At 38.8% G+C, this 22,757-nt stretch overlaps 7 protein-coding genes across 9 annotated transcripts; 3 read left to right on the plus strand and 4 right to left on the minus strand.

The window, feature by feature from the left end:
• The first annotated feature begins 269 nt into the window (after positions 1 to 269).
• Positions 270 to 4,160, plus strand: TfIIA-L (transcription factor IIA L). The gene is made up of 9 exons (XM_065489868.1): positions 270 to 429; positions 1,538 to 1,618; positions 1,845 to 2,025; positions 2,079 to 2,285; positions 2,943 to 3,074; positions 3,129 to 3,199; positions 3,260 to 3,418; positions 3,477 to 3,566; positions 3,626 to 4,160. The coding sequence occupies exons 1-9, from the start codon at positions 406 to 408 to the stop codon at positions 3,731 to 3,733; spliced, it is 1,053 nt and encodes a 350-aa protein (XP_065345940.1). The 5' UTR covers positions 270 to 405; the 3' UTR covers positions 3,734 to 4,160.
• Positions 4,161 to 4,541: 381 nt separating this feature from the next.
• On the plus strand, positions 4,542 to 7,040 carry carmine (AP-3 complex subunit carmine). 2 transcript variants are annotated; one of them, XM_065489693.1, is made up of 10 exons: positions 4,542 to 4,680; positions 4,924 to 5,108; positions 5,168 to 5,280; positions 5,333 to 5,454; positions 5,501 to 5,669; positions 5,724 to 5,837; positions 5,890 to 6,072; positions 6,125 to 6,283; positions 6,716 to 6,766; positions 6,819 to 7,040. In XM_065489693.1, exons 1-10 carry the CDS (start codon positions 4,646 to 4,648, stop codon positions 6,951 to 6,953), a joined length of 1,266 nt encoding a protein of 421 aa, XP_065345765.1. In that variant the 5' UTR covers positions 4,542 to 4,645; the 3' UTR covers positions 6,954 to 7,040. The 2 variants fall into 2 exon arrangements, with proteins under 2 accessions (XP_065345765.1, XP_065345766.1); XM_065489694.1 differs by having other exon boundaries at positions 5,510 to 5,669.
• Positions 6,936 to 7,872, minus strand: LOC135943241 (protein CutA homolog). Its single transcript, XM_065489695.1, has 5 exons — positions 7,509 to 7,872; positions 7,402 to 7,447; positions 7,297 to 7,346; positions 7,194 to 7,236; positions 6,936 to 7,131 (listed from the first exon to the last, which is right to left on the minus strand). The coding sequence occupies exons 1-5, from the start codon at positions 7,778 to 7,780 to the stop codon at positions 7,069 to 7,071; spliced, it is 474 nt and encodes a 157-aa protein (XP_065345767.1). The 5' UTR covers positions 7,781 to 7,872; the 3' UTR covers positions 6,936 to 7,068.
• Positions 7,873 to 8,059: 187 nt separating this feature from the next.
• Positions 8,060 to 11,042, minus strand: eco (Establishment of cohesion). The gene is made up of 8 exons (XM_065489172.1): positions 10,887 to 11,042; positions 10,609 to 10,789; positions 10,195 to 10,420; positions 9,624 to 10,079; positions 9,356 to 9,572; positions 8,772 to 8,945; positions 8,514 to 8,713; positions 8,060 to 8,457 (listed from the first exon to the last, which is right to left on the minus strand). The coding sequence occupies exons 2-8, from the start codon at positions 10,778 to 10,780 to the stop codon at positions 8,334 to 8,336; spliced, it is 1,569 nt and encodes a 522-aa protein (XP_065345244.1). The 5' UTR covers positions 10,781 to 10,789; positions 10,887 to 11,042; the 3' UTR covers positions 8,060 to 8,333.
• A 71-nt stretch (positions 11,043 to 11,113) lies between these two features.
• Positions 11,114 to 16,731, plus strand: LOC135942842 (kelch-like protein 5). 2 transcript variants are annotated; one of them, XM_065489169.1, is made up of 12 exons: positions 11,114 to 11,359; positions 11,501 to 11,625; positions 11,688 to 11,849; positions 11,907 to 11,977; positions 12,033 to 12,275; positions 12,329 to 12,424; positions 12,479 to 12,668; positions 13,694 to 13,930; positions 13,979 to 14,141; positions 14,931 to 15,143; positions 15,196 to 15,367; positions 16,254 to 16,731. In XM_065489169.1, exons 1-12 carry the CDS (start codon positions 11,286 to 11,288, stop codon positions 16,302 to 16,304), a joined length of 1,797 nt encoding a protein of 598 aa, XP_065345241.1. In that variant the 5' UTR covers positions 11,114 to 11,285; the 3' UTR covers positions 16,305 to 16,731. The 2 variants fall into 2 exon arrangements, with proteins under 2 accessions (XP_065345241.1, XP_065345243.1); XM_065489171.1 differs by having other exon boundaries at positions 13,706 to 13,930.
• A 1,932-nt stretch (positions 16,732 to 18,663) lies between these two features.
• On the minus strand, positions 18,664 to 20,058 carry LOC135943250 (large ribosomal subunit protein eL19-like). Its single transcript, XM_065489703.1, has 3 exons — positions 20,008 to 20,058; positions 19,274 to 19,380; positions 18,664 to 19,215 (listed from the first exon to the last, which is right to left on the minus strand). Exons 1-3 carry the CDS (start codon positions 20,010 to 20,012, stop codon positions 18,719 to 18,721), a joined length of 609 nt encoding a protein of 202 aa, XP_065345775.1. The 5' UTR covers positions 20,013 to 20,058; the 3' UTR covers positions 18,664 to 18,718.
• Positions 20,059 to 21,020: 962 nt separating this feature from the next.
• On the minus strand, positions 21,021 to 22,330 carry LOC135943251 (large ribosomal subunit protein eL19-like). The gene is made up of 3 exons (XM_065489704.1): positions 22,250 to 22,330; positions 21,633 to 21,739; positions 21,021 to 21,574 (listed from the first exon to the last, which is right to left on the minus strand). The coding sequence occupies exons 1-3, from the start codon at positions 22,252 to 22,254 to the stop codon at positions 21,084 to 21,086; spliced, it is 603 nt and encodes a 200-aa protein (XP_065345776.1). The 5' UTR covers positions 22,255 to 22,330; the 3' UTR covers positions 21,021 to 21,083.
• Positions 22,331 to 22,757: the final 427 nt, after the last annotated feature.

A 22,757-nucleotide genomic window follows, 5' to 3' on the forward strand; every position in this document is an offset into this window, starting at 1 on the left:
GTATCAAAAAGCATCAAAACATTCAAAACAGTAGAAAATTTGGGCCATGTAGATCTGCAATGACAGAAATTCATTCCCAAACATCAATTTCAACTACAAAATTCCCTCGAGAGTCATTCCCTTCTTGCCTTATGCGCACTGTGCATCTCTAGTAAGAGCAAAGAATTTCCCTTCGCGCCAATTTGGCCAAACGCGCGGCGCAGACGCATTGGAGAGTTTACCAAGCCCTCTGATTGGCCAGTTATGCGCAAAGGGCGTTGTGATTCAACATGGCCGCCTAATAGAAAGTCGGGCCATTTTGTGGTGACACCGCATTATAAAAGGAGCAGCCGACGAGTGAACATCAGCTGGCCGCGATTCGACGGCGATCAGCTCAAAAAGTACACCGCGGATCGAGAAACGAGCATGGCTATCTGTCAAACGTCTGTGGTGAGTGCCGAGCGGAGAAAAATGCGGCCGAAATGGCGAAAAACGAGTCGGCGGCGCCGTGTCGTCGGCGACCGCCATGAGTGCGGCCCCCGTGCCCCAACCCGTTCTTTTCCTCCTCCATCGCCTCGAGAATGCGAATAAAATTGCAAAAATAAATTGCATTACTAGGCTGATGCCTTCGGCAGGAAAGCCGTTTGTAATGGAGAACCCCTGGCCGGGGCACATCTCGACAATTTATTTTCGTCCTCGACGATGTTTGATTTTCAGTCCGTCACCTTGCGGCAGAGTGACAAAACCATTTTTATCACATGATTCGGTGCAGTTTTTTTCTCTTGCCATTCTTATCACCAAGCAAATTTATTTTATTCTCGACTTTTTAAAAAAGTGATAGCAGGGCTATTTTTAGGCATATAAAATTAATTACTTTGTTGGTTCGACATAAAAAAATGTGCTGTTCACATACTTATTCTTGCATCATAGATCATAGCTGTTTTATATGAGGCAATCGCTATGGATGTGTGTGCTGGTGCTGGTAGTTTGTGTGTACAGCTTTATCTCTATATATTGTAAATTCTCGTGGGCTGAGCTTTTCTGGAGAGTTTTTATATCAAAAATTAGTTTGAAACAAAATATTTAACTGAAAAGCTGCTTAAAACATAAATAATCAAGTTCCTGTCAATAACGAACTGTTGTCGCTTAGAATAAAATTGTGAAACAAGGCTTCAAAACAACTAACAATCAAAATTTAAAATTATTTTTATATTCTCTCTACTAGTAAAATAGAAAAATTAAATTAAAATTAATGACCTGCTAAAATGGGTGAATTTTTTCGCCTTTAAAAGATTATTTTTCTTCCTTAATTTTCTTTCCCAATTTTTAAGAAAAGAAATTTAATTTTAGAAGAAGACATACCAAACGTTCACTATCTCATAGTTACAAAGATATGAAGTCTCTTTGTTTGCACGGATCGCACAGCAGCGCGGGATCAGTTAGTAATTTACGGTCGGTGCCGCCGTGACACCTGTTGCCTGAGGCGCCGCTTTAGCGCGGCACCGCTAGATGAGAGCACGCCTTGCAATGACTTACCTTTTACGCTCCGCTGTTGCAGAAACGCTTGTACCAAAGTGTCATCGACGATGTCATCACAAACATTAAGGACACCTTCCTCGACGAAGGCATCGACGATCAGGTAATAATTAAACTTTACTTTTTTAATTCCTAAAAAATTCTCTTTGCATTAAATTATCGATTTTCTATTAGTAATTGAACAGTTTTTACCTGTATATTGGTTTGCAAATTAATCAAAATAGCTAAAAATACAAATTTAGTTCCTTTTGTAAAAAAGGATTTCTAAAATAAGCTGAGAAAAAATTATACTCTCTTGCCTTGATTCTAAATAAATATTTTCCCATCAGGTTTTGACCGAGTTGAAGCAGATGTGGGAAGCAAAACTGTCGAGCCTGAAGGCGCTGGAGCCGCTGCCGGAGCCGCCAGAGCCGCAACCACCCACCCTGAGCACCCACATGCGGGCGACGAACGTCACCAGCAACGCGGTGAAAAACACCACTTTGATTCCCCACCAGACTGTCACCAAAAGTAGGATAAAGGTTTTTATCCTAAACCATGGTTTCGAATTTTTGCGATTTCAGCCGCCGCCCCAGCGTTGGTCGCCGCCACCTCGAATGCGACACCGACCACGGCCACCAACTCGACGGTCCTGCAGACGGCCGCGATCGCGAACATCGCCGACCTGGGCAGGATGGTGCCGATCCAGATCACCCTGCCTCCTCAGCCGGGCAGTACCGAGACACAGCCCAGAGTCCTCAACATCCAAGTTCCTGCTGCAGCTCTTCAAGGTAAAAATCGCCATGAAATTATCAATAAAGGAAATTCTAGCACACTGTTGACTACCTGAAAAATTGGAAAAATGTAAAATTGGAACTAGGCTAAATCTCTAGTAGCTCATCAGTGATATCATCACTTAAGTCTCTAAAATTTTGGCCAGAGATAAAGGAACTGATAGGATTAGTTGAAACGAGGCGGAAAGAGGCAAAAAAATATTGTTACGTCTTTGATTGCAAAAAAATCGTTTTTAGTTACAACCAACCATTTTTTTCTGATTTTCCAAACGTTGCGGGGCTAACTAATGAGCACAAATAATAATGAAATTTTATGCAATATGAACCAATGGCAATTTCTTATATTATATCATTGGCACCAGTAGTTTTTAGCTCTGATTTTAATTTTTCATAACAACTAAATCAATACTAATTCTGCCCTAAAAAACTTTCAGCCTCAAAGCTTTCCATTATTTGCTTTGGGATTATTTTATATAAATTATTAACAAAATACTATAATAACTGGATTTTTCTTGTTGTATTTTTTCTCTATAAAAACCCGACTGGATAAATTCCTGGAGCTATCCATCTATGTATAGACTAAATTTTCACTTTTTTCGCAACAAGCATTTAGAAATAATGTTCATGGTTTTTGATGCAATTAATTTTTTCCAGGCAACCAACTACATCAAATTTTGTCGGGCCCAGTGATGACGGCCACCCTGGCACTGCCCCCTGCCGTTGCTTCCACTCTGCTGCAGAACCACATTATTGCTGCTCTCTCAGGGCAAGCACAAGCCAACTCAGGTATTTATCTTAAAAGAAATAAAAAAATGTCATTTAATATGTTATCCACTCAAGTGCGGATGGTGACCGCCCAGGCTGTGCCAGTCACGCAAGCTGCACCGAACCTGGCCGCCGCCTCCACTGTGGTACGGCCGCCAAATTCAAAGGAATTTTTAAAGAAATTGACAGTAATTTTAATATTGCAGGCGCAGCAGCAAGGGCAACATCGAGTGTTTCAGGTAGATGGGCTTGGTGACTCGTCTGACGATGATGTGGACGATGATGACGCTGAAGATGATGATGACGATGACGTAGACTCTGCCAAAGACGACTCCGCTGGCGAGGAGTCTGGTGGAAACGAAGAGGTACGGTTTTTCTATAGGGTTAAAAATTTATGTGACAGATTTTCTGTAATAATTTCAGGAGCCTTTGAATTCCGGTGATGATGTTAGTGATGAAGATGTAGCTGAACAATTCGACACAGACAACGTGGTTGTGTGCCAATATGACAAGGTATAAGAAAAAAGAAATCATCAAATGCAAATAATATAATAAAATAATTCGCCTTCCAGGTTACCCGCAGTCGTAACAAGTGGAAATTTTACTTGAAAGACGGCATCATGAATCTCAACGGCCGAGATTTTGTGTTCCAAAAGGCTAATGGTGATGCGGAGTGGTAAAGCCTGCAGAGTCGAGTGTGTGTCAAATCGATTTTCGAGTCGCAGAAATTTCGCATCGCATAATTGTTGTCCAAAGATTCTTAAATTAATTTGGTTGTGCTGCTCTTATTTACGAGAACAACGACACCACCGGCGCATCATTGTGCTTTTAGTTATACCAGGGTAAATTTGCAATGAACCTTTTAAAGTGCTCCTGAGTTGTCTTTTGTTACTTAGACTACTGATTAGAATTTTGAATGGAGGAGCATCTGAAAAAATATCCAACTGGATGATATGTTGAGCTGTTGTGAATGAATTACACGGGAATCATTATGTCTGAACCCCCCAATTGCGCAGTATTTCTTAACATGACTAAATTAATATAATGTTCACAACTTGCTGTAAATGTATTAAAAAGAAATAAAAATATTTTTGTTTCTGCATACAATTTTCTTATTTTATAAAACGGCAATGAAAAGCTAATTGCGGCTACAATTTTATACCTATTTTCAGTGCATTCTTGTTTGAATTTGAAAAATAATTTAACTTTCTGTGTGCTACACAGAATTTTTGAAATTTTTAATTCTTTAAAAAATAGTGCTGAAAGCTGTTAAATTTCTCATCTTAAAAAGGCATGATCAGGGCATGGTTAAAATATTGAAACACAATAATATATTAAGATTCATAATTAAATTTAGATGCTAAAAAAATGTTCATTGAGAAACATAAATTCCAGTCATCCTCACTGTTCTCTGCGCTGTGCTCTCTGTTCTGCTTTCGACGTAAAGGGGGCGTGACCATTGTTATTGTCGATGTCAAGTACGTCAAGTAGTCAAATTATGTCATGAGACTCAAGTTCGTGCCAAGAAGCTTAAATTTTTGAGTGCAATTTTCACCGCATTAGACCAGCTGTGATAAAAACTTCTCATCAAGATGATCCACAGTCTTTTCATAATTAATCCCTCTGGGTAAGATTTCTAATTTTTGATATTTTGTGTATTATTATCATACATATCCTCGCATCAAGATGATCTCCCTTTCCCTGCTCCAAATCGAATAAAAAGTCCCGGTGTTTGAAATGCAAGAGGTTAATTATTAATTTAATCTCAATTTCATTTTAAATTAAGATGCCTTTGTCTTATGTCTAGCTTTCTTGTCTGCAACATTATTTTATCAATAAATGATCACTTACAATATTTTGATATTTTTAGGGATGTCTTTATGGAGAAGCACTGGAAAAGTGTAATATCGAGGTCTGTGTGCGACTATTTTTTCGACCACCAACGTAAAGCATCGTCCCCAGAAGACATCCCCCCGGTGATCGCCACACCGCACCATTACCTTATCAGTGTTTACAGAAGTTCCATGTTCTTCGTGGCAGTCTGCACGACTGAAGGTAATTTTAACAATGAAAGCAAGTTATGTATTTAAATATCACTTTCATGTTATTTTCAGTTGCCCCTCTTTTCGTCGTTGAATTTTTGCACAGGGTTGTCGACACGTTCGAAGACTACTTCAGCGAGTGCACTGAATCCATAATTAAAGAGCACTACGTTGTCGTCTATGAAGTATTATTTATTTTAAATTCTAATATAGTTCAGGTTTAATTTGGTTGTTAAGCTTTTAGACGAAATGTTGGACAACGGATTTCCTCTGGCCACGGAATCGAACATTCTGAAAGAACTAATCAAGCCGCCCAATATCCTGCGAACCATCGCCAACACAGTCACGGGCAAATCCAAGTAAAGTTCTCAATTAGACTCTTTCTGACGACAGTAAGGAACATAGCTATTTCAGTGTCAGCTCCATCCTGCCGAGCGGCCAGCTGTCCAACATTCCGTGGCGCCGCACCGGCGTCAAGTACACAAACAATGAGGCTTATTTTGACATGATTGAAGAGGTCGACGCCATCATCGATAAATCTGGCTCCACCGTGTGCGCCGAGATCCAGGGATATGTGAGGGATTCAGACTCTCAGTGATTCATTTTAAATAAAATATGATATTAACAGATTGACTGCTGCATCAAGTTGAGCGGAATGCCTGATCTGAGTTTGTCGTTTGTAAACCCCAGACTGTTTGATGACGTCAGCTTTCACCCCTGCGTTCGCTTCAAGAGATGGGAGGTAAATCGATTAATCCAATTTTTTTCAAATTTAAATACAATTACAATTTCAGTCAGAGCGAGTTCTGTCATTCATTCCGCCCGATGGCAACTTCCGCCTGATGAGCTACCACATTGGCTCGCAAAGCATCGTCGCCATTCCCGTCTACGTCCGCCACTCACTCAGCCTGCGAGAATCTGGAAGCGGGGGCCGTCTGGACATTACTCTGGGCCCAAAGCAAACCCTCGGCCGAACAGTATAGAGTTGCAATATTGTTAACCTGTCCTTTTTAAACTTTTTGTGATCAGATCGAGAATGTCGTGCTTGAAATTCCAATGCCCAAGAGCGTCCTCAACTGTGGCCTGGTCACAAATCAGGGCAAATACACGTTTGACCCTGTGAGCAAGCTGCTTGTCTGGGAAGTAGGTCGTATTGACGTGACAAAGCTGCCAAACATCAGAGGAACGGTAACTAATTGTCACTTCAGTGCTGTATATTTCTAGCTGAATATTGGGACCACTGGTTGGATTGCTTTTTTAATTTTATTAATTAAAACTTAGGAATTTTTATGACAAACTGAATTAGTAGATAATTTTTGAACGCCAAATAAGAGCAAGCTTTTTCTTTAGGTTAGACCAAGATTGAGTCTTTAAATTTGTAAGGTCCCTGTGCCTTTTGAACTTTGCCTATTAATTATTGACAAGGATTATCCCATACTCAGTAAAATGTATAATATTTTGGAATTTAGCATTTTTTAATTAGTATCAAGTTCAATATGACATGTGCTTTTTTAATATTTAACAAAGTGACAAACATAGAAAAAAAGCATTGGGGAAGCCAATAATTAACCATTCATTTGATTATTTGAAAAATTATTAAAACTTGAAATACATTTTTAGATTTCCTTGCAAAGTGGTTCTCCACCTGTGGAAGCAAACCCATCGATAAATGTAAGTTGAGTATTTTTTATCATTGCGTGTGGTTAAATTATTTTGTGTCTAGGTCAAGTTCACGATTAACCAACTAGCTGTTTCCGGCTTGAAAGTGAACCGTCTGGACATGTATGGAGAGAAGTATAAACCCTTCAAAGGCGTCAAGTACATTACCAAGGCTGGGAAATTCCAAGTGCGAATGTAAAACTTTATTTACTGTTTCATAATATTCGGATCTGATTTTCTATTTATTTTCTGTTGGGAAAAGCAAAATATAACATTTAACATTAAAGTAGAATAATCATTGTTTGTTTACAAAATCAGTTCTTCTCCTTCACTGCTTCTCCAAGCCACTTCAAGTAAGGGGGGTTTCCACTTTGGATCTGGACAATTTTAAGAAAATAATTTAAAGCGTTATTTGAGTGGATCTAAAATCATAACTTACAGGCAAAGTGATAACTTCGCAAACTTCATAGGGGTGATTCTCACTGAAATTTAAAAATAAAAGTTGTCAAGTCTCAAAAGAATTCTATAGTTGAAGTCCTCACCGAACATATTTTGTCAACTCCTCAATAATGCTTGTTCGTGTTTTGATCATCTGTAAATGAGCAAAACGTTAATGACTGATTTAATTTATAGTATTTTTCAATTACCATCAAAACTTCACTGTCTTCCTCAATTTTGTCCTTCCATTCATAGCTGGTGAAACAGAGAAACAAAATTAAACTCGAGTACAGATATAAAAAATATGACATTATACATAGAGGTTATCTGGGGTATGATGTTAACGCAGGCAGCCAATTTATTTTCCACGAGCCCGCGAGCAATCTTCTTCGCTGTTTCGTCGTTTGGCGCCGTGACATAGGCTACACTGTGGGTGCCTGGCTCGTACTCCATTCTGCTGCTTGTTGAGCTTGTGGAAGCTGGACACACAGATGCCGCAACGAATGGAAACAGACTCGAAAGGGTTGCTGTTGCAGCAGACAGAAAGCACAGCCGAGAGCAGAGCAAACTGCTTTTTCTGAGGGACATGCGAGGAAACCTGAACCCAAAACGAGTCAGAAATTCAGGTTGAAACGTTTGACGTTTTGAGATTTTGTCTGGCACTGGCAGCAGCCCCTGCCGGTTTGTTTTGATCAGTTCACAGCGTATATGATTGGTTTTTGCTGCCACTTTTTTTGAAGTTGAGCGGGAAAGGTGCGTGGTACTGTTTTAGCAGGATTTCTATTACAATGTTAGCAGCATAATCATGAATAAGATCAAGGATGAATAATTAAAAAGTAGGGTCAGAAAATTCAAATGAAATATTAGTTTAAAAGTGAATAACGAGTTTTAATTAAATGTCACTTTACAATTAATACTCAATTTTGTTCCTTGCAAATACTAACAGCAGCTGATTTAATTAAAAAAGATGCTTGCAATACATATGATTCAAATCTTAACCTACTCAGTCTTGAGAATTAAAACAACTTTGCTATCTACTTTAAATCCCTTCTTAAGGTATTGATAAATAATGCATCTTCTGTCTCCTTAAACAAAGTTAGTTTTGAGATTAGATAAAAATTCAGATCTGCTTTTAAGAGATTCAGTAAACTAGAAAGCTTGAGTTTCCAGTGTACTTCGTGGCGAATTCTCGACCTGATGAACTCGATGGGGTTGTAAAAGCAAACTCGTCCACAGCAAGGGTCATGCGGGGGTCGAAGGTCTCCCTGAAAAATTGCAGATATTAGATTCAAACCATGGTCAGATTTTATTTTCACCATACCGCATAGTGTTGACTAACTTGGTGGCCACGCCTGTTCTCCTCGCATGTGCCACGGTCCAAAGTCTTGAGATTCCGCAGAGGACTGGATAAGTCTCCTCAGAGCAAAGAATTTCAGATGAGTCGAGCATCCTGTGAGCCTGTGATATGTCCTCAGCCAGCAAAAAGCCCACTATCTGCTTTTTCTGGACGTACATGTACACCTATTCAGAAGGCAGTGATTTATCAAGACTTAATTAGTGCTGTAAAATGTAAAATTACCGTGCAGTTTTTGTGCTCTTCCAGATCTTCGCCACCGACGATTCCCAGCTCAAAGTCAATGGTGACCAGAACTTCTTTGATTCGGCGCCACCACAATGATGGATCGCTTTTTATTATTTGGATTACTCTTCCCTCATTAGGGCAGAGCGTTACAATTCGTTCGTTCTTCCAACCCTGGAGAGTGATTTTGTTTCAGATTGGGAAAGTAAGAATTGTTTTCACAATTCATAAAAATAAAAAAGGCATTTTTAATTTAAACCCACCAAGATGTAAAAAGTATAAATTAAAGAAGAAATAAAAACACCTGAATTTATTTCTATGGGCAAATCAATTAATTGGTTTATTAATTTTTGGTCCCAGATTTTCATCTAAAACAGTTAAAATTTGCCAATGAAGCCAACAGAAATTGACCTAGTTTTTCCAGCGACAATAACAAGTTAGGGACAAATTTTGATTTCTGGAAATGTGGTGTTAACAGAGGGAAAGCGCTCAGTAAAATTATTACTTTAATTATTCCTCTTTTATGGTCAACAAAAATTCATCTAAATAATAAAATTAAAGTAGTATCTTAAATGTAAGGGTACCTTATGTCGAAGAATCACATTGTTCCTGTTGTGATATTCCAGGTGGTTTTCCACGTCTTTCCGGTCATCAGGATCGTAAACACAGCCGCATTTCTGACATTCCACCTGTCCATACTTCTTCTGACCTGCGTCGAGAATCATTTGTTCCTTGTCCCCAGAGTCTTTGTAAGGCAGCACCGTGGAAGATTTGCTCAGATTTGAAGATTTCAAAGAAGACCTGTTTTTCTACATTAATATTCATTGCATTGAATTTAGACAAATAACTTACTCTAGATACTTGTTTGTCGCTCCTTTGATGAACACGGGAAAGAGTTTCTTATTGTTAGTCTCCTCCTCCTCCTCGGCAAACAAATCGGTCTCAGGGGTACTGTCCACCCTGCTGACCACTTGCTCAAAATCCCTGAGTTCAGGTTCAGGCAGCATGCAGTTAGGCTGAGGACTTAAAAGGGTCTCGCAGCCGAGTATTTTGTCAATCAGCAGGTCCATTTCACTGTCATCAAGCACTTTGGCTGCTTCTTGAGGTGTGTTTTCAACAACAGGATTTTCCACGATGTTAATGAGTTTGTTTATTTCTTCCATCCGCACATTCAGATGTTTTTCCTCCTGCAACGGCTCCGCCAGGGCGCCCAACAAACTGTTTACCTGAGTTTGGATTTGCACGACGTCCTTGTCACTGTTTGTGCTGATGGCGAACGCCTTTTTCTTCTCAAGAATGGCTTTCACACTACAAAAATTAAATTAAAACATAATCTTCTTTAATATATTAAAAATAAATACAAATTATTTTAACAGCTTTAACACAAAATTTGATCAAGGCAGAGAACTTTAAATGATCTTACTTGTCGCTGAGGGCAACTGGACTGTTGACACTGTGCTTTGGACGCTTGATCGCGTGGCCAATATTGGATTTTCGCCTCTTGGTCGCAGACTTACGGGTGGCTGGAGATACTTTCTTGCTCACGTTTCCCAATTTTGGCGCAGGTTTCTTTTGATTAAATAACATACTCAAATTTCTAGCCGCTGAAACTTTTTTGTTTGCCTCCTGATTTTCTGAGCATCCAGGAACTGTAACATTGGATTTTTCTCATTTTATTGGATCATCTCAAACTTAAAAAATCAACTGTGTATTTTTGTTAATTAATATAATATGTACATATGGTAATTTGTTATTGTGAATTTTAAATTTCAAAGGATGATAAAATACACATTCATGCAACTGTTCAGGAATAGATACAAATTATGATATACTGCACCTTTTAATAAATTTCTAAACTCAGGAAGGAGTCCTGGTGTTTCTGTTTCAATTGATTTCACAGGAGTTTCTGGAATAACGATCGGATCTGACATTGAGTGTTGTTCTGGTGAACTGGGTGAACTGCAGTTTATATTGGACATGTTGAGCACCTTTCCTTTTGCTTCTATCATAACCTCATCCTGAAAAAAAAATATGGAAATCAGGGAAACAGACATACTTAAACTTAGACATTCCCTGACTGAGAAAATAATGACATTCTGCAATCATAAATCTCACCTTAACTTAATAAAATCAATAAAAAGCATGGTTCAGGTTTGTTGTCCAAATTAAATGTCTCTCGAAAAAAATAACAAAGAGTCAGATGATTCTTTCGAGAAAGCATGCATTACTCGCATTACTGTTGTGTCTTGTTCCCGCGTATCTGCCGAGCTGCCAGCTCTGGGCCAGCTGGAGGGAAAATGACGTCATTCGTTTTTGTTTTGACAGACAGTCCGCTGTTGGGGTGGGAAATCAAAGAAGAGAAAAGAGCAGGCCAAAACACTAACATGAAGACTCGACTTTCACGCTGAATTTTTAGCTTTTTAAAGCAACTTTAGGATTAATTGTGCTCAACAATTTTAAAGCCAGACTCTCAACTTATAGAAGACGCCAAATTTGTATAAAATAAGAACGAAAATGGCTGAAGAGAAGACAAGTGTGGAGACGATTGAGGTGATGAATGCCTCCTCCGACGAAAGTGTGGTTTCAATGTGAGTAAAGCTGTAAATAAATAAAACACGAAAAATCCTTTTTACACTATGTATGTATTATAATAATTATTGTTCTCTCTAAAAATTGGGAAAGAGCTAAATGTCTCTTAAAATATTAAATTTAACCTTTTTACTGGACAGGCAAGATGCTGTGGAGAGCCCCCAGGATGAAAGTTTTCGGTGCTCTGACCACGCTGAACGCAGCCTGCAGCGGATGGAATTTTGCCTGCAGAATCTACAGCTCACAGATATCGTTCTCTGCGTTGGTAGTATCTAATTTTCTTTACCTGAAAAATGGAGACACTGACCACGTCATTAATTAAACAAGGGGATCACCGTATTCCCGCTCACCGTTTGGTGCTAAGCGCGTGCAGCGAGTACTTTGAAGCCATGTTTTCCAATGGACTGAAGGAATCATTCCAGACTGAGGTGGTGCTGCGAGACATTGACCCTGACTGCCTGCAGGAGCTGGTCCACTATTGCTATACAGGTTTGCGACTATTGTCTATTGATAGAACTTTGATGACATTCAATTTTATTTAATTAGGGTGCCTGGATTTGAAAGAGGACACAGTCGAGTTGATGCTCGCTACTTCTTCTCTTCTGCAAATTACACAAGTGCGTGGTTCATTTGTAAAAATTCGGATGTAATTAGTAATGAATTTGTGGCCAGGTTACCGACGCGTGCAGCAAATTCCTAGAAAAGCGACTGGATCCATCCAACTGCATCGGAATCACCCTGTTCGCTGACACGCAAAGCTGTCTGAGCCTGCTGGAGAAGGCGCACAACTTCACCACCGAGCACTTCATGGAAGTGGTCGGCAACCAAGAGTTCCTGCAGCTAGACGCTGAAACTTTCGCCAAACTGATCGCCTCTGACGATTTAAATGTGCCAAATGAAGAAGATGTTGTCAATGTAAAATACTCTCTTTCATTAAGCAGCTGAGATTAGTTTTTATTCTCTCAAAGGCACTGATAACTTGGCTCAAATTCTCCCCGGATGCGAGGAAGGAGCACGTCTCTAAACTGCTGGAAAACGTGAAGCTGCCCCTTCTTCCGCCATCGGTAGGTTGAAAGGATTCCAGATTCTGAAATCAAACTCAAAATTGGACTTTTCAGTTTGTTGTTGACCGCATTGAAAGCAATCCCCTCTTCAACGAAGACCCTAAATGCAAAGAACTGATCATGGAGGCAATGAAGTTTCACCTGCTGCCAGAGCGAAAGGATACCTTCTCCTCAGCCAGGACCAGACCCAGAAAGTCCACTGTGGGCACACTGTGCGCAGTGGGTGGAATCGACTCAAGCAAAGGTACAGAATCATATGGCATAGTTTTTTAAATGCAACCTCTTGATTGGCATTTGGGTGAATTTAAAATGCTCAGTCATGAAACTTTTCTTTGGGACATCTCTTGAAATTTGATTCTTTAATTCATAAATTACGCCACAGCTGAGAAGCCGCACAATTCACATAATTCACAGAATAATTTTATTTTAATTATATCCATTCATTTTTAATTGAAAAATTCTTAGTTTTTCTCTTTTTTTTGTAAATGGTTGAACTCTGTCTGAAAATTGGTTTCATTTGCGGTGAAAAAACTTTAATATTCCTTCACAATAAATAGACAGGTGATCTACTAAAAACTAATTAATTTTTTACTACAAATCACTTGCAACCCTTTGAACTTAAGAACTTAAGTTTGGTCCTTGATATTGTCTTTCAAAAGGATGTGCATCTACACAATCAACGTGTTATATTAATAAGAAAGTGCTAATTTAGTTCTTTAAGTATAACAATTTTATTCATCTTCCTCCCCAAAAAATTAATTAACAAAGTGGATTTCTTTTACATTTAAAATAATTTTTGCAATTCATATATAATTCATCAAAATTATTTTTTGACTAAACTTTGACTGGGAAATTTTTAAATGATCAAATGTACTCCCACAAGCAAAAAATTCTTCTTTTTACTTGATTTTGAATTTAATTCAGACAGATTTACTGTTTTTAGAATAGTAAAAATGACTCTCAATGTTTACTGACGTGAACTAATAAGAAATATCATAGTAAGGCTGGTCTTGTTTGTAAAAATGTTTTTTGTGTGATGAATATGTGAATTTCTACCACTTTTTAAAATGCGAGAAGATCCCATTTACTCTCATGCGTGCAAGTGAAATGTAATATTATTCTATTCATATCTGTTGTACACCTGTGATGTTTCTTACAATTAGGTAAATTATGTAATTTTATGAAGTGTCCATTTAATGATCAATTGACGATTGGTAGATAAAAAAAATGGTTGATCTTCTTAAATTCACAATTTTAGTGTAAACTCAGAATTTCCTACAGGCGCCAATTCAATCGAGAGGTTTGATCTGCGACTCAACAAGTGGAGCCATGTAGCCAACATGTCTGGCCAGAGGCTACAATTCGGGGTGGCGCTCTTGGATGGCAAAATCGTGGTCGTCGGTGGAAGGGATGGCTTGAAAACAATGAGCATCGTCGAGAGCTTCGACTTTGCCAGAAAAACTTGGAGCTCGCTGCCCAACATGGCCACACCCCGCCATGGACTAGGTAATTACGAATTAATCAAATATTTTGTCCACTAATCTGCCGTGAAAGGTGTCGGAGTCCTGGGAGGCCCGCTGTACGCGGTCGGCGGCCACGACGGCTGGAGCTACCTGAACTCTGTTGAACGCTGGGACCCGCAGACCAGGGACTGGAACTACGTTGCCCCGATGTCGTTCCAGCGGTCCACGGTCGGGGTTGCTGTGCTTGGGGACAGGTGCGTAAGATTTAAAGACAAAACAGCAAGTTTTGGAAAGCACATGTAAATTCTTATAAAAATGCAGTGCATTGGTAAAAACTGTTTTTACCAAATTATGCAATTATCCTATATTCCAGTTAGTTTTGACCTGTTATTTATCATAAAATATTAATATAATATCAGGAGGCAAAAGACCAATATACTAATTATACCAGATTTTTATCCTAAAGACCAAGATACAAAATTTAATGGGTCCGAAATAGCTTCCAAAAAAACTTAGCCAGATCAAATCAATTGGGTATATTGTGTCAAACATTTTTCACTTATGTTTTGTTAATTTAAGAACATGCTCTTGGAGCATTCCTGCGTGTCAAGAAAATGACATGTTAGTGTTTAATAACGTTTAGGTAAGAACATTGGAAACTGCAAAATTTAAGCAGAAAAACGTGATAATTGGGCTAAAATTGTGTCTCTTAAACTCAGTAACTGTCAAAAGCCGTCTATTTTGTACCAAACAACAGTAAAAAATAGTCGACTGTGCCTATTTCCCTAAACAAACCATCTTATTTTCACAGCCCTAAATTTTGCTCTATAGATAGAGAAGCTTTTAAGTGCGGCGTTTGTATAAATATTTTTTTCCTCTATATTTTTACTAAAATAAATTATAAACTAAATTTATGTGTGCAATTTCATGCGCACAAAATTGGGGAAATTGATTTGTAAAAAACCTGAACCATAACTTGGGTGTTGAGAAACACCAAACGTGATAAAGCAGCTGCTAAATATAACACCAAAAATCTTCTACAGACTGTACGCTATCGGAGGCAGAGACGGCAGCGTTTGTCTGAAGACGGTTGAGTGCTATGACCCGTACACCAACAAGTGGACAGCGTGCGCCTCGATGGCCAAGCAGCGAGGCGGAGCTGGCGTGGTGGCTATGAACGGCTGCATTTATGTATGCGGTGGGCACGACGCGCCAGCCTCGCACCCCTCGGCGGCCAGGCTCGACTGCTGCGAGAGGTGAGAGAATATTAATATGGTTATATGAAGTACCTCAACTCTTTCATTTCAGGTACGACCCCAAGACGGACACGTGGGCCTCCATAGCCCCAATGAGCGTCGGGAGGGACGGCGTCGGCGTCAGCGTTTTGGGCGACAGGCTCGTGGCAGTTGGCGGCCACGACGGCACGCAGTATTTGGATTTGGTTGAAGCCTATGACCCTCTCACTAACTCTTGGACTCAGGTATACACTTTTATGGTTAATTAAGATTGGGAATTTATAGGAGGGTTCCCCCCCCCCCCCCCGAAAAATACTTATTTTTATAAATGGTTTTAGACTGGCTTTTCGCGATTTCCCACCAATAATCTATCAATTTTAGTAGTTGCAATTCTTTTGCATTATTTTTGCATTTACAGTGCCTTGAAATGAAATTCGGTTGGTTTCTCTGTCAAATTTTGGATTGCTTTCGACAGTATAAATTTGTGAATATTTTGCTGTCTCAATCTTTTTCTGAGGTCAAGAGGAAACAGGATAACAATTTATTTTAAAGAATTAATAAATTATCCATAGTAAACTATTTTGCATCTCGAAAAAATGGGCAATAGGAATGTTCAAAATTAATTGGAAATTGTGATTTTATGACAGCTCCACTTTCAAAACCAAAAATGAATGTTTATTCTTTATAAAAATAACCGCCAATGTTGAGCTTATTTGACTTTTGATTGTATCATATGGGTTTGGGCTTTTGGGCTCTAGGGATGGTTTTAAATTTGGCTGAAAAATCTGAAAATCAATCATTATTGGAGTCTCTAACTGAAAATTAGACAAATAAATACTCATCTAAAATCCTGAACCATAATTAAAATTTTAAATAAAATTACATAATATTTGTTGATCAGTTAGTTCCTATTATTGAAGAAATCAAATTTCCCCAAATATCAGCCTACAATTTAATATAAAATCAGAGTTTTTTTTGTAGAAAATAGACTAATATCAAGCGAAGATGTTTTAGGTTAATATTTTAATTCGTAAATAAAGTGAAGCACATCAGGGAAACTTGGGACATCATTTAAAAATTGAAATTTTCCTTCTTCATTACTGATTATTTTTTATTATTAAACTGTTGCAGATGGCGCCATTGATAATGCGTCGAGCCAGCACCTGTGCTATTGTGATCTAACCGCGCAAAATACTAGAAAACACCACATTTTAACATTCCACGTTGACTAACTGTTTTTTTATACCAGCGAATTGATTTTTACCGGAATTTCCTGTGATTTCCTCTGTAGACTTTTAGAGAGCATTTTATCGAATTTTAAAAGGATCTCTTGATGCTGCTTTTAACCATTAGTCTTAGAGTCAAGCAATATAACTTATACTCCTTGTACGCATATATATACTTACATGTCAATTTTGCAGCTAGGAAATTTACTGTACTGCCGAGAAATGTTGTGTACAAAATTTGATGAAGCGCATGATGCGCAATTCTTGAATGCTCATTTAACTTACGACATTAATGATTATGCTCTTGCAATAATTATTGTAATATACACATCATTAGTTTGGAACATTCCTTCCCAAGGATATAAATAAATACTTAAAATGAATCCATTTTGTGTTACTTAATACTGTTCCCCAGTCTCCTACCAAGTGGCTCAACTCGATTTGTCCCTCTGATCTGCATTGCAGGCCAAAGAGGTAATTATTTGATCCTGTTTGCTAACTGGGCGGCTAAATCACGCCAGCACTCGCTGGAAATTGTTTCAACACAAAGTTTTGAAATAAGGGCCATTTAGAGACCCTGCAGACTGGTTTTCTTACTACATAACCTATCAGTGCAATGTGCATGTTTGACGTTAGTGAAGTTGGCGATATCGCCAGCCCATTTTTCAAAATTTTTAAAAGTAGTGAACTTGGCGATATCGCCAAAATTCGATTTCTACAAAAATACGTTCAGAGGGTTGAAATTAGCATCAATACACCACCCCCGAACACACAAGTGGTTCAAAGGGGTTAAAACACACGTAAAAGCCGTAGAAAAAAGATAAAATGAAAATTAAACACTCAGCAGGGTTTAGCCACCTTGAAACCTCCTCAGGTGGACTCCAAATTTTATGTAGAACAAGATAGGATGGGTGCCGAAGTGGCTAAACCCTGCAGTCTACCCTGAAAAAGGGACGAAAGGGTGAAAAACGATGTTTTTTAGTTTTTTCCGCATTAAAACTATTTTGAACAGTGTCTGCAGGGTTTAGCCACATGGAAACCTCCTCAGGTGGACTCCAAATTTCATGTAGAACAAGATAGGATGGGTGCCGAAGTGGCTAAACCCTGCAGTCTACCCTTGAAAAGGGACGAAAGGGTGAAACACGATGTTTAACGTATAATTTTTCCACTTTAAAACTATTTTGAACACAGTCTGCAGGGTTTAGCCACCTTGAAACCTCCTCAGGTGGACTCCAAATTTCATGTAGAACAAGATAGGATGGGTGCCGAAGTGGCTAAACCCTGCAGTCTACCCTTGAAAAGGGACGAAAGGGTGAAACACGCTGTTTAAAGTAATTTTTCCACTTTAAAACTATTTTGAACACAGTCTGCAGGGTTTAGCCACCTTGAAACCTCCTCAGGTGGACTCCAAATTTCATGTAGAACAAGATAGGATGGGTGCCGAAGTGGCTAAACCCTGCAGTCTACCCTTGAAAAGGGACGAAAGGGTGAAACACGATGTTTAACGTAATTTTTCCACTTTAAAACTATTTTGAACACAGTCTGCAGGGTTTAGCCACTTCGGCACCCATCCTATCTTGTTCTACATGAAATTTGGAGTCCACCTGAGGAGGTTTCCAGGTGGCTAAACCCTGGAGACTGTGTTCAAAATAGTTTTAAAGTGGAAAAATTACGTTAAACAGCATGTTTCACCCTTTCGTCCCTTTTTAAGGGTATACTGCAGGGTTTAGCCACTTCGGCACCCATCCTATCTTGTTCTACATGAAATTTGGAGTCCACCTGAGGAGGTTTCCAGGTGGCTAAACCCTGCAGACACTGTTCAAAATAGTTTTAATGCGGAAAAAACTAAAAAACATCAATTTTCTCCCTTTCGTCCCTTTTTCAGGGTAGACTGCAGGGTTTAGCCACTACGGCACCCATCCTATCTTGTTCTACATGAAATTTGGAGTCCACCTGAGGAGGTTTCCAGGTGGCTAAACCCTGCTGAGTGTTTAATTTTCATTTTATCTCTTTTCTTCGGCTTTTACGTGTGTTTTAACCCCCTTTGAACCACTTTTGTGTGTTCGGGGGTGGTGTGTTGATGCTATTTTCAACCCTCTGAACGTATTTTTGTTGAAATGGAATTTTGGCGATATCGCCAAGTTCACTACTTTTAAAAATTTTGAAAAATGGGCTGGCGATATCGCCAACTTCACTTACGTGCATGTTTGTCATTATGCGAACTTAATTCCAATTCAAACTCACTAAAACATTTTGGATAATTATGTAGGCGGAACAATTATATTATGGGAGAGCAAAACCAAATACGCGCCAGGTCTCTTATATGCAATTTTATTGACAATTTAAATAAACACAGACGAGGGGGAAGGATTACTTCTTGGCAGGAGCAGTGGTTTCAGTCTCAGCTTCATTCTGATACAGTTGCCGAAGCTCCTGCTTCTTCTGCGAAATCCTCTCTTCCCTTCGCTTTCGTGCCGCCTTCACCTTCTGCCTGCGGGCCTCAGCCTGGTCTGTCAACATCTTTGTGCGAGTCTTCTCTGCCTTCTTCTTATGGATGTACTCCATAAGAACACGCTTGTTTTTGAAGACATTACCCTTTGCCTTCATGTAAAGAGCGTGATAGAGATGCTTGTCGATTTTCTTAGCCTCTCTATATTTCTTAAGGAGGCGCCTAAGCACGCGCATTCTGTCAATCCACAATTGTTTTGTGGGCATACGGGCGTTGGCTGTGCCCTTCCTCTTTCCATGGCCGCAATGCCTGCCCTTTCTGCGGGCCTCCGTGTTCTTGCGGACGCGCGCCCTGGAGTGCACCGCAACTGGCTTCTTGATTATGAGCCCATCCTTAATGAGCTTACGAATGTTCTGTCCTAAAATTTAATTCAAATTAGAATCGTTCCCTTGGCAGCATTGTAAGAAAACACTTACTTGAGTTTGCATTGGCAATCTCATTAATCTCGTTTGGATCCAACCAAACTTTCTTCTTTCCGCAGCGCATAACCGAAGAGGCAAGCCTCTTCTGTAGCTTAAGGGAACTGAAATTAAAAAAAACCCTGATTAGAGATCATTTCATCTTTACTCTCAGCATTCGGCATGAGTGATGACAAAATATTGTGAAAGACACTGATAACAGACATCGCAGCCTGACAATGGACTTTTGAATTGTACAAAATACCATGGAAGACTCGCACTTTCGCTAGGATAGGGCATTTTACATTGATTTTTCCTGTCAGAGGGCGATAAGTAGTATAATGAGTGAGCGGAAAGCGTGAGTCCCCTATTATGTATCATACAATACCATAGTTTTCAATGCATGTTTACAAACATACACGACATACACTTTGTAAATAATAAGCAATCCATCTGCCAGAATTTCGACATTATCAATTTTTAATCGAAGGCATTTCAATAGAGAGATTCCCTTGGTCCGTAAAGTTTAGCGTTTATCAAACGAAATAAATAAATTTGGGTTGATTTCGACAATCGCAAAGCGCATGGCTATGCCGGGCCGATTGTGGATCAAAATATCCACCAATTTCACCGCAACTAGCACTTTTATCGCGAAAAATCGTCTGACAGACGGTATAATCAATTGATTCAGATTGACTATAAGTGAAATAGTACTCAAAAAGTCTATAAAATAGAAGAAATAATATGCTCACCTCATGTTTTCTTAGTAGGAGAAGGCGTGTTCAACGTGGTACTCCACCACATTGAATGAGGGAGGGAAAAGTTTGCAAGATGGCGTAGGTACTATGTAGGATGATGTGACGTTGCCGCTTTAGAATTGACGAGATTTAAAATGTGGCGCCAAATGCGTGTGTCATCATTGCGAAACATCTATTCTTCCTGTCTGTATTGGAAATAGTAATTATGTATTGTGTTAATCCTGATATAGCCTAAGAGAATAACATAGCCGGACATTTTCAATGATCACTGATCTCTGATTCAGAATTCTCATCAGTAAGCTAAAGCTGTGCTATGGTTTTTTTATTACTGCTGAGGTGGTCCGACAATGAACGGCTGATTCAGCAGCTGTTCAGTAAGAGAGCCCATCATTTTTTTCCTACCAGAATTCCATCATTTTAAAGCTTTTAGCCTTACGTAAATTTCAATTATTTTCAGCATATTTTACTTATGTAAATTTTAAGATTTTAAAATTTAATTTTGATTTGTGCAGATTTTTCTCTACTTTACAAATCTCAAAATGTCACTCTGGCAAGCTTTGGCATCAATAAGAAAAACCTCAATTCGTGGATCGACGCAATTACTCCAACTACTGAAAATCCTTAAAATTGGACTTACTTTCAAGTCCATTATATAAAAAGTAATTTCAGTATGACTTATTTCACAAAATATTATTTTGAAAATGAGATTTTTCATTCTTGATTTAAATCTTATTCATCACAAGTCCCATGAATCAAATATTTTAAAAGCCAGAAAAATTGCATTCTTACTCGAGTAATTAATAGCATAAACTTTCTCATCAAATATGAATTTTGCAAAAAGTTACTATGCATCTCACCTCCATTGTAAGTTATAATTTGTTCTAAACAAATATTGAATTCTGTTAATAATAATCTGCATTTGATTCCATTCAACTTAATTGTTTGAATGACATAAGAAGTTAACTTAATTTCCAACTAATTTTAAGAGTGAAATCAAAGTGAGGAAGTAGCTGGTGACAGATTTGATATCAATGGACAAAATTTATTTAACAAAGAGCAGGGGAGAGAAATTATTTCTTAGCAGGCGCGGTGGTGGCTGCCTCAGTATCATAAGATTGCTGAAGCTCCAGCTTCTTCTGGGAAATTCTCTCCTCCCTTCGCTTCCTTGCTGCCTTCACCTTCTGCCTGCGGGCCTCGGCCTGGTCGGTGAGCATCTTAGTCCTGGTCTTCTCGGCCTTCTTCTTGTGGATGTACTCCATAAGAACACGCTTGTTTTTGAAGACATTACCCTTTGCCTTCATGTAAAGAGCGTGATAGAGATGCTTGTCGATTTTCTTAGCCTCTCTATATTTCTTAAGGAGGCGCCTAAGCACACGCATCCTATCGATCCACAGTTGTTTTGTGGGCATACGGGCATTGGCTGTGCCCTTCCTCTTTCCATGGCCGCAGTGCCTGCCTTTTCTGCGGGCCTCAGTGTTCTTGCGGACGCGCGCCCTGGAGTGCACGGCCACCGGCTTCTTGATGATAAGCCCATCCTTGATGAGCTTACGAATATTTTGCCCTAAAATTTAATTCAAATTAGAATCGTTCCTTAGGCAGCATTGTAAGAAAACACTTACTTGAGTTGGCATTGGCAATCTCATTAATCTCGTTTGGATCTAACCAAACCTTCTTTTTGCCGCAACGCATCACCGAAGAGGCAAGCCTCTTCTGTAGCTTAAGGGAACTGAAATTAAAAAAAACCCTGATTAGAGATCATTTCATCTTTACTATCAGCATTCGCATGAGTGATGAGAAAATATTGTGAAAAGCACTGATAACAGACATCCATGTGCTCATGGGCTGCCTGTCAATAGACATTTTTTATTTCTGTACCTTTAGACATTTAAATTTTTCAACGCATGTTTATGTATGTAAAATATACAATCGATCAGCCCGAATAACTACATAATATTCAATTCAAATCAAAAGCATGTACTCATTGGAAAAATTCACTTGGTCCGTAGCGTTTAGCGGTTATCATACATGCGAAATAAATAAAATTTGGATGGATGGCGACAAACGCCAAGCACATGGCCGTGCCGGCCCGTGTTTAGACCAAAATATCCACCGATTTCCCCGCAACCAGCACTATTATCATGGTAAATCTTTCTTCGACGGAATAATCAATCGATTAAGACTGACTAGAAGCAAAATAGTACACAAGAAGTCTTTAAAATAGATGAAAAATACTCACCTCATGTTTCCCTAGTTGGTGAAGACGTGTTACTTCACTGAAACAAGAAATTTGCAAGATGGCGCCGAAAGGATGTGACGTAAGGTGCTTTAGAGAGTTGGCTAGATTTAAAATGTGGCGCCAAATGCGTATAGTGTGAATTTCAATTGCGGTTCATTATTATTTTTCTCTCATTGTCAGTCCCTGGTTACAAGAATATTAAGCCTGAATTTGCCTAATTGGCTTAAATTAATTCATACTTGATGATATCATTCAATTTTGAGGATTAAAAATTAATGTTTAAATCGGTCACCAAACCTGATTTATTTGACGAACAGAAAATTAAAGAAATACACTTAATTTATCATTAAATTTATAATAACGAACTCCCATGCTTATAGATGAAGCAGAATTTCAACTTGGAAATTAGTTTTTCATTTAAAGGATACTATTTTTTTTGCATATTTTGAATTTGTGAATTTTAGTAAATAATATAAATACTGCTGATGAGGTCTGACAATGAAGGGGC

This window comes from Cloeon dipterum, chromosome 4 (assembly GCF_949628265.1).
Source record: "Cloeon dipterum chromosome 4, ieCloDipt1.1, whole genome shotgun sequence".
Taxonomy (NCBI): Eukaryota; Metazoa; Arthropoda; class Insecta; order Ephemeroptera; family Baetidae; genus Cloeon; species Cloeon dipterum.

Bases quoted from the DNA above. Each gene is read 5' to 3' on its own strand.
- LOC135942842 (XM_065489169.1), top strand. From the start codon at position 11,286: ATGGCTGAAGAGAAGACAAGTGTGGAGACGATTGAGGTGATGAATGCC. The intron at 11,626-11,687 runs GTAGTATCTAAT...TAATTAAACAAG, and splicing joins AGATATCGTTCTCTGCGTTG to GGGATCACCGTATTCCCGCT. The intron at 14,142-14,930 runs GTGCGTAAGATT...AATCTTCTACAG, and splicing joins GTTGCTGTGCTTGGGGACAG to ACTGTACGCTATCGGAGGCA.
- TfIIA-L (XM_065489868.1), top strand. From the start codon at position 406: ATGGCTATCTGTCAAACGTCTGTG. The intron at 2,026-2,078 runs GTAGGATAAAGG...TTGCGATTTCAG, and splicing joins CCACCAGACTGTCACCAAAA to CCGCCGCCCCAGCGTTGGTC. The intron at 3,567-3,625 runs GTATAAGAAAAA...TTCGCCTTCCAG, and splicing joins TTGTGTGCCAATATGACAAG to GTTACCCGCAGTCGTAACAA.
- eco (XM_065489172.1), bottom strand. From the start codon at position 10,780: ATGATAGAAGCAAAAGGAAAGGTGCTCAACATGTCCAATATAAACTGC. The intron at 10,421-10,608 runs GTGCAGTATATC...CCAATGTTACAG, and splicing joins GTTTAGAAATTTATTAAAAG to TTCCTGGATGCTCAGAAAAT. The intron at 8,946-9,355 runs GTACCCTTACAT...ATCACTCTCCAG, and splicing joins ATGTGATTCTTCGACATAAG to GGTTGGAAGAACGAACGAAT.
- carmine (XM_065489693.1), top strand. From the start codon at position 4,646: ATGATCCACAGTCTTTTCATAATTAATCCCTCTGG. The intron at 4,681-4,923 runs GTAAGATTTCTA...TGATATTTTTAG, and splicing joins TTCATAATTAATCCCTCTGG to GGATGTCTTTATGGAGAAGC. The intron at 5,838-5,889 runs GTAAATCGATTA...TTACAATTTCAG, and splicing joins TTCGCTTCAAGAGATGGGAG to TCAGAGCGAGTTCTGTCATT.
- LOC135943250 (XM_065489703.1), bottom strand. The intron at 19,216-19,273 runs GTAAGTGTTTTC...ATTAAATTTTAG, and splicing joins GATTGCCAATGCAAACTCAA to GACAGAACATTCGTAAGCTC.
- LOC135943241 (XM_065489695.1), bottom strand. From the start codon at position 7,780: ATGTCCCTCAGAAAAAGCAGTTTGCTCTGCTCTCGGCTGTGCTTTCTG. The intron at 7,448-7,508 runs GTATAATGTCAT...CTGTTTCACCAG, and splicing joins ATACCCCAGATAACCTCTAT to CTATGAATGGAAGGACAAAA. The intron at 7,237-7,296 runs GTGAGGACTTCA...TTTAAATTTCAG, and splicing joins GAGTTGACAAAATATGTTCG to TGAGAATCACCCCTATGAAG.
- LOC135943251 (XM_065489704.1), bottom strand. The intron at 21,575-21,632 runs GTAAGTGTTTTC...ATTAAATTTTAG, and splicing joins GATTGCCAATGCCAACTCAA to GGCAAAATATTCGTAAGCTC.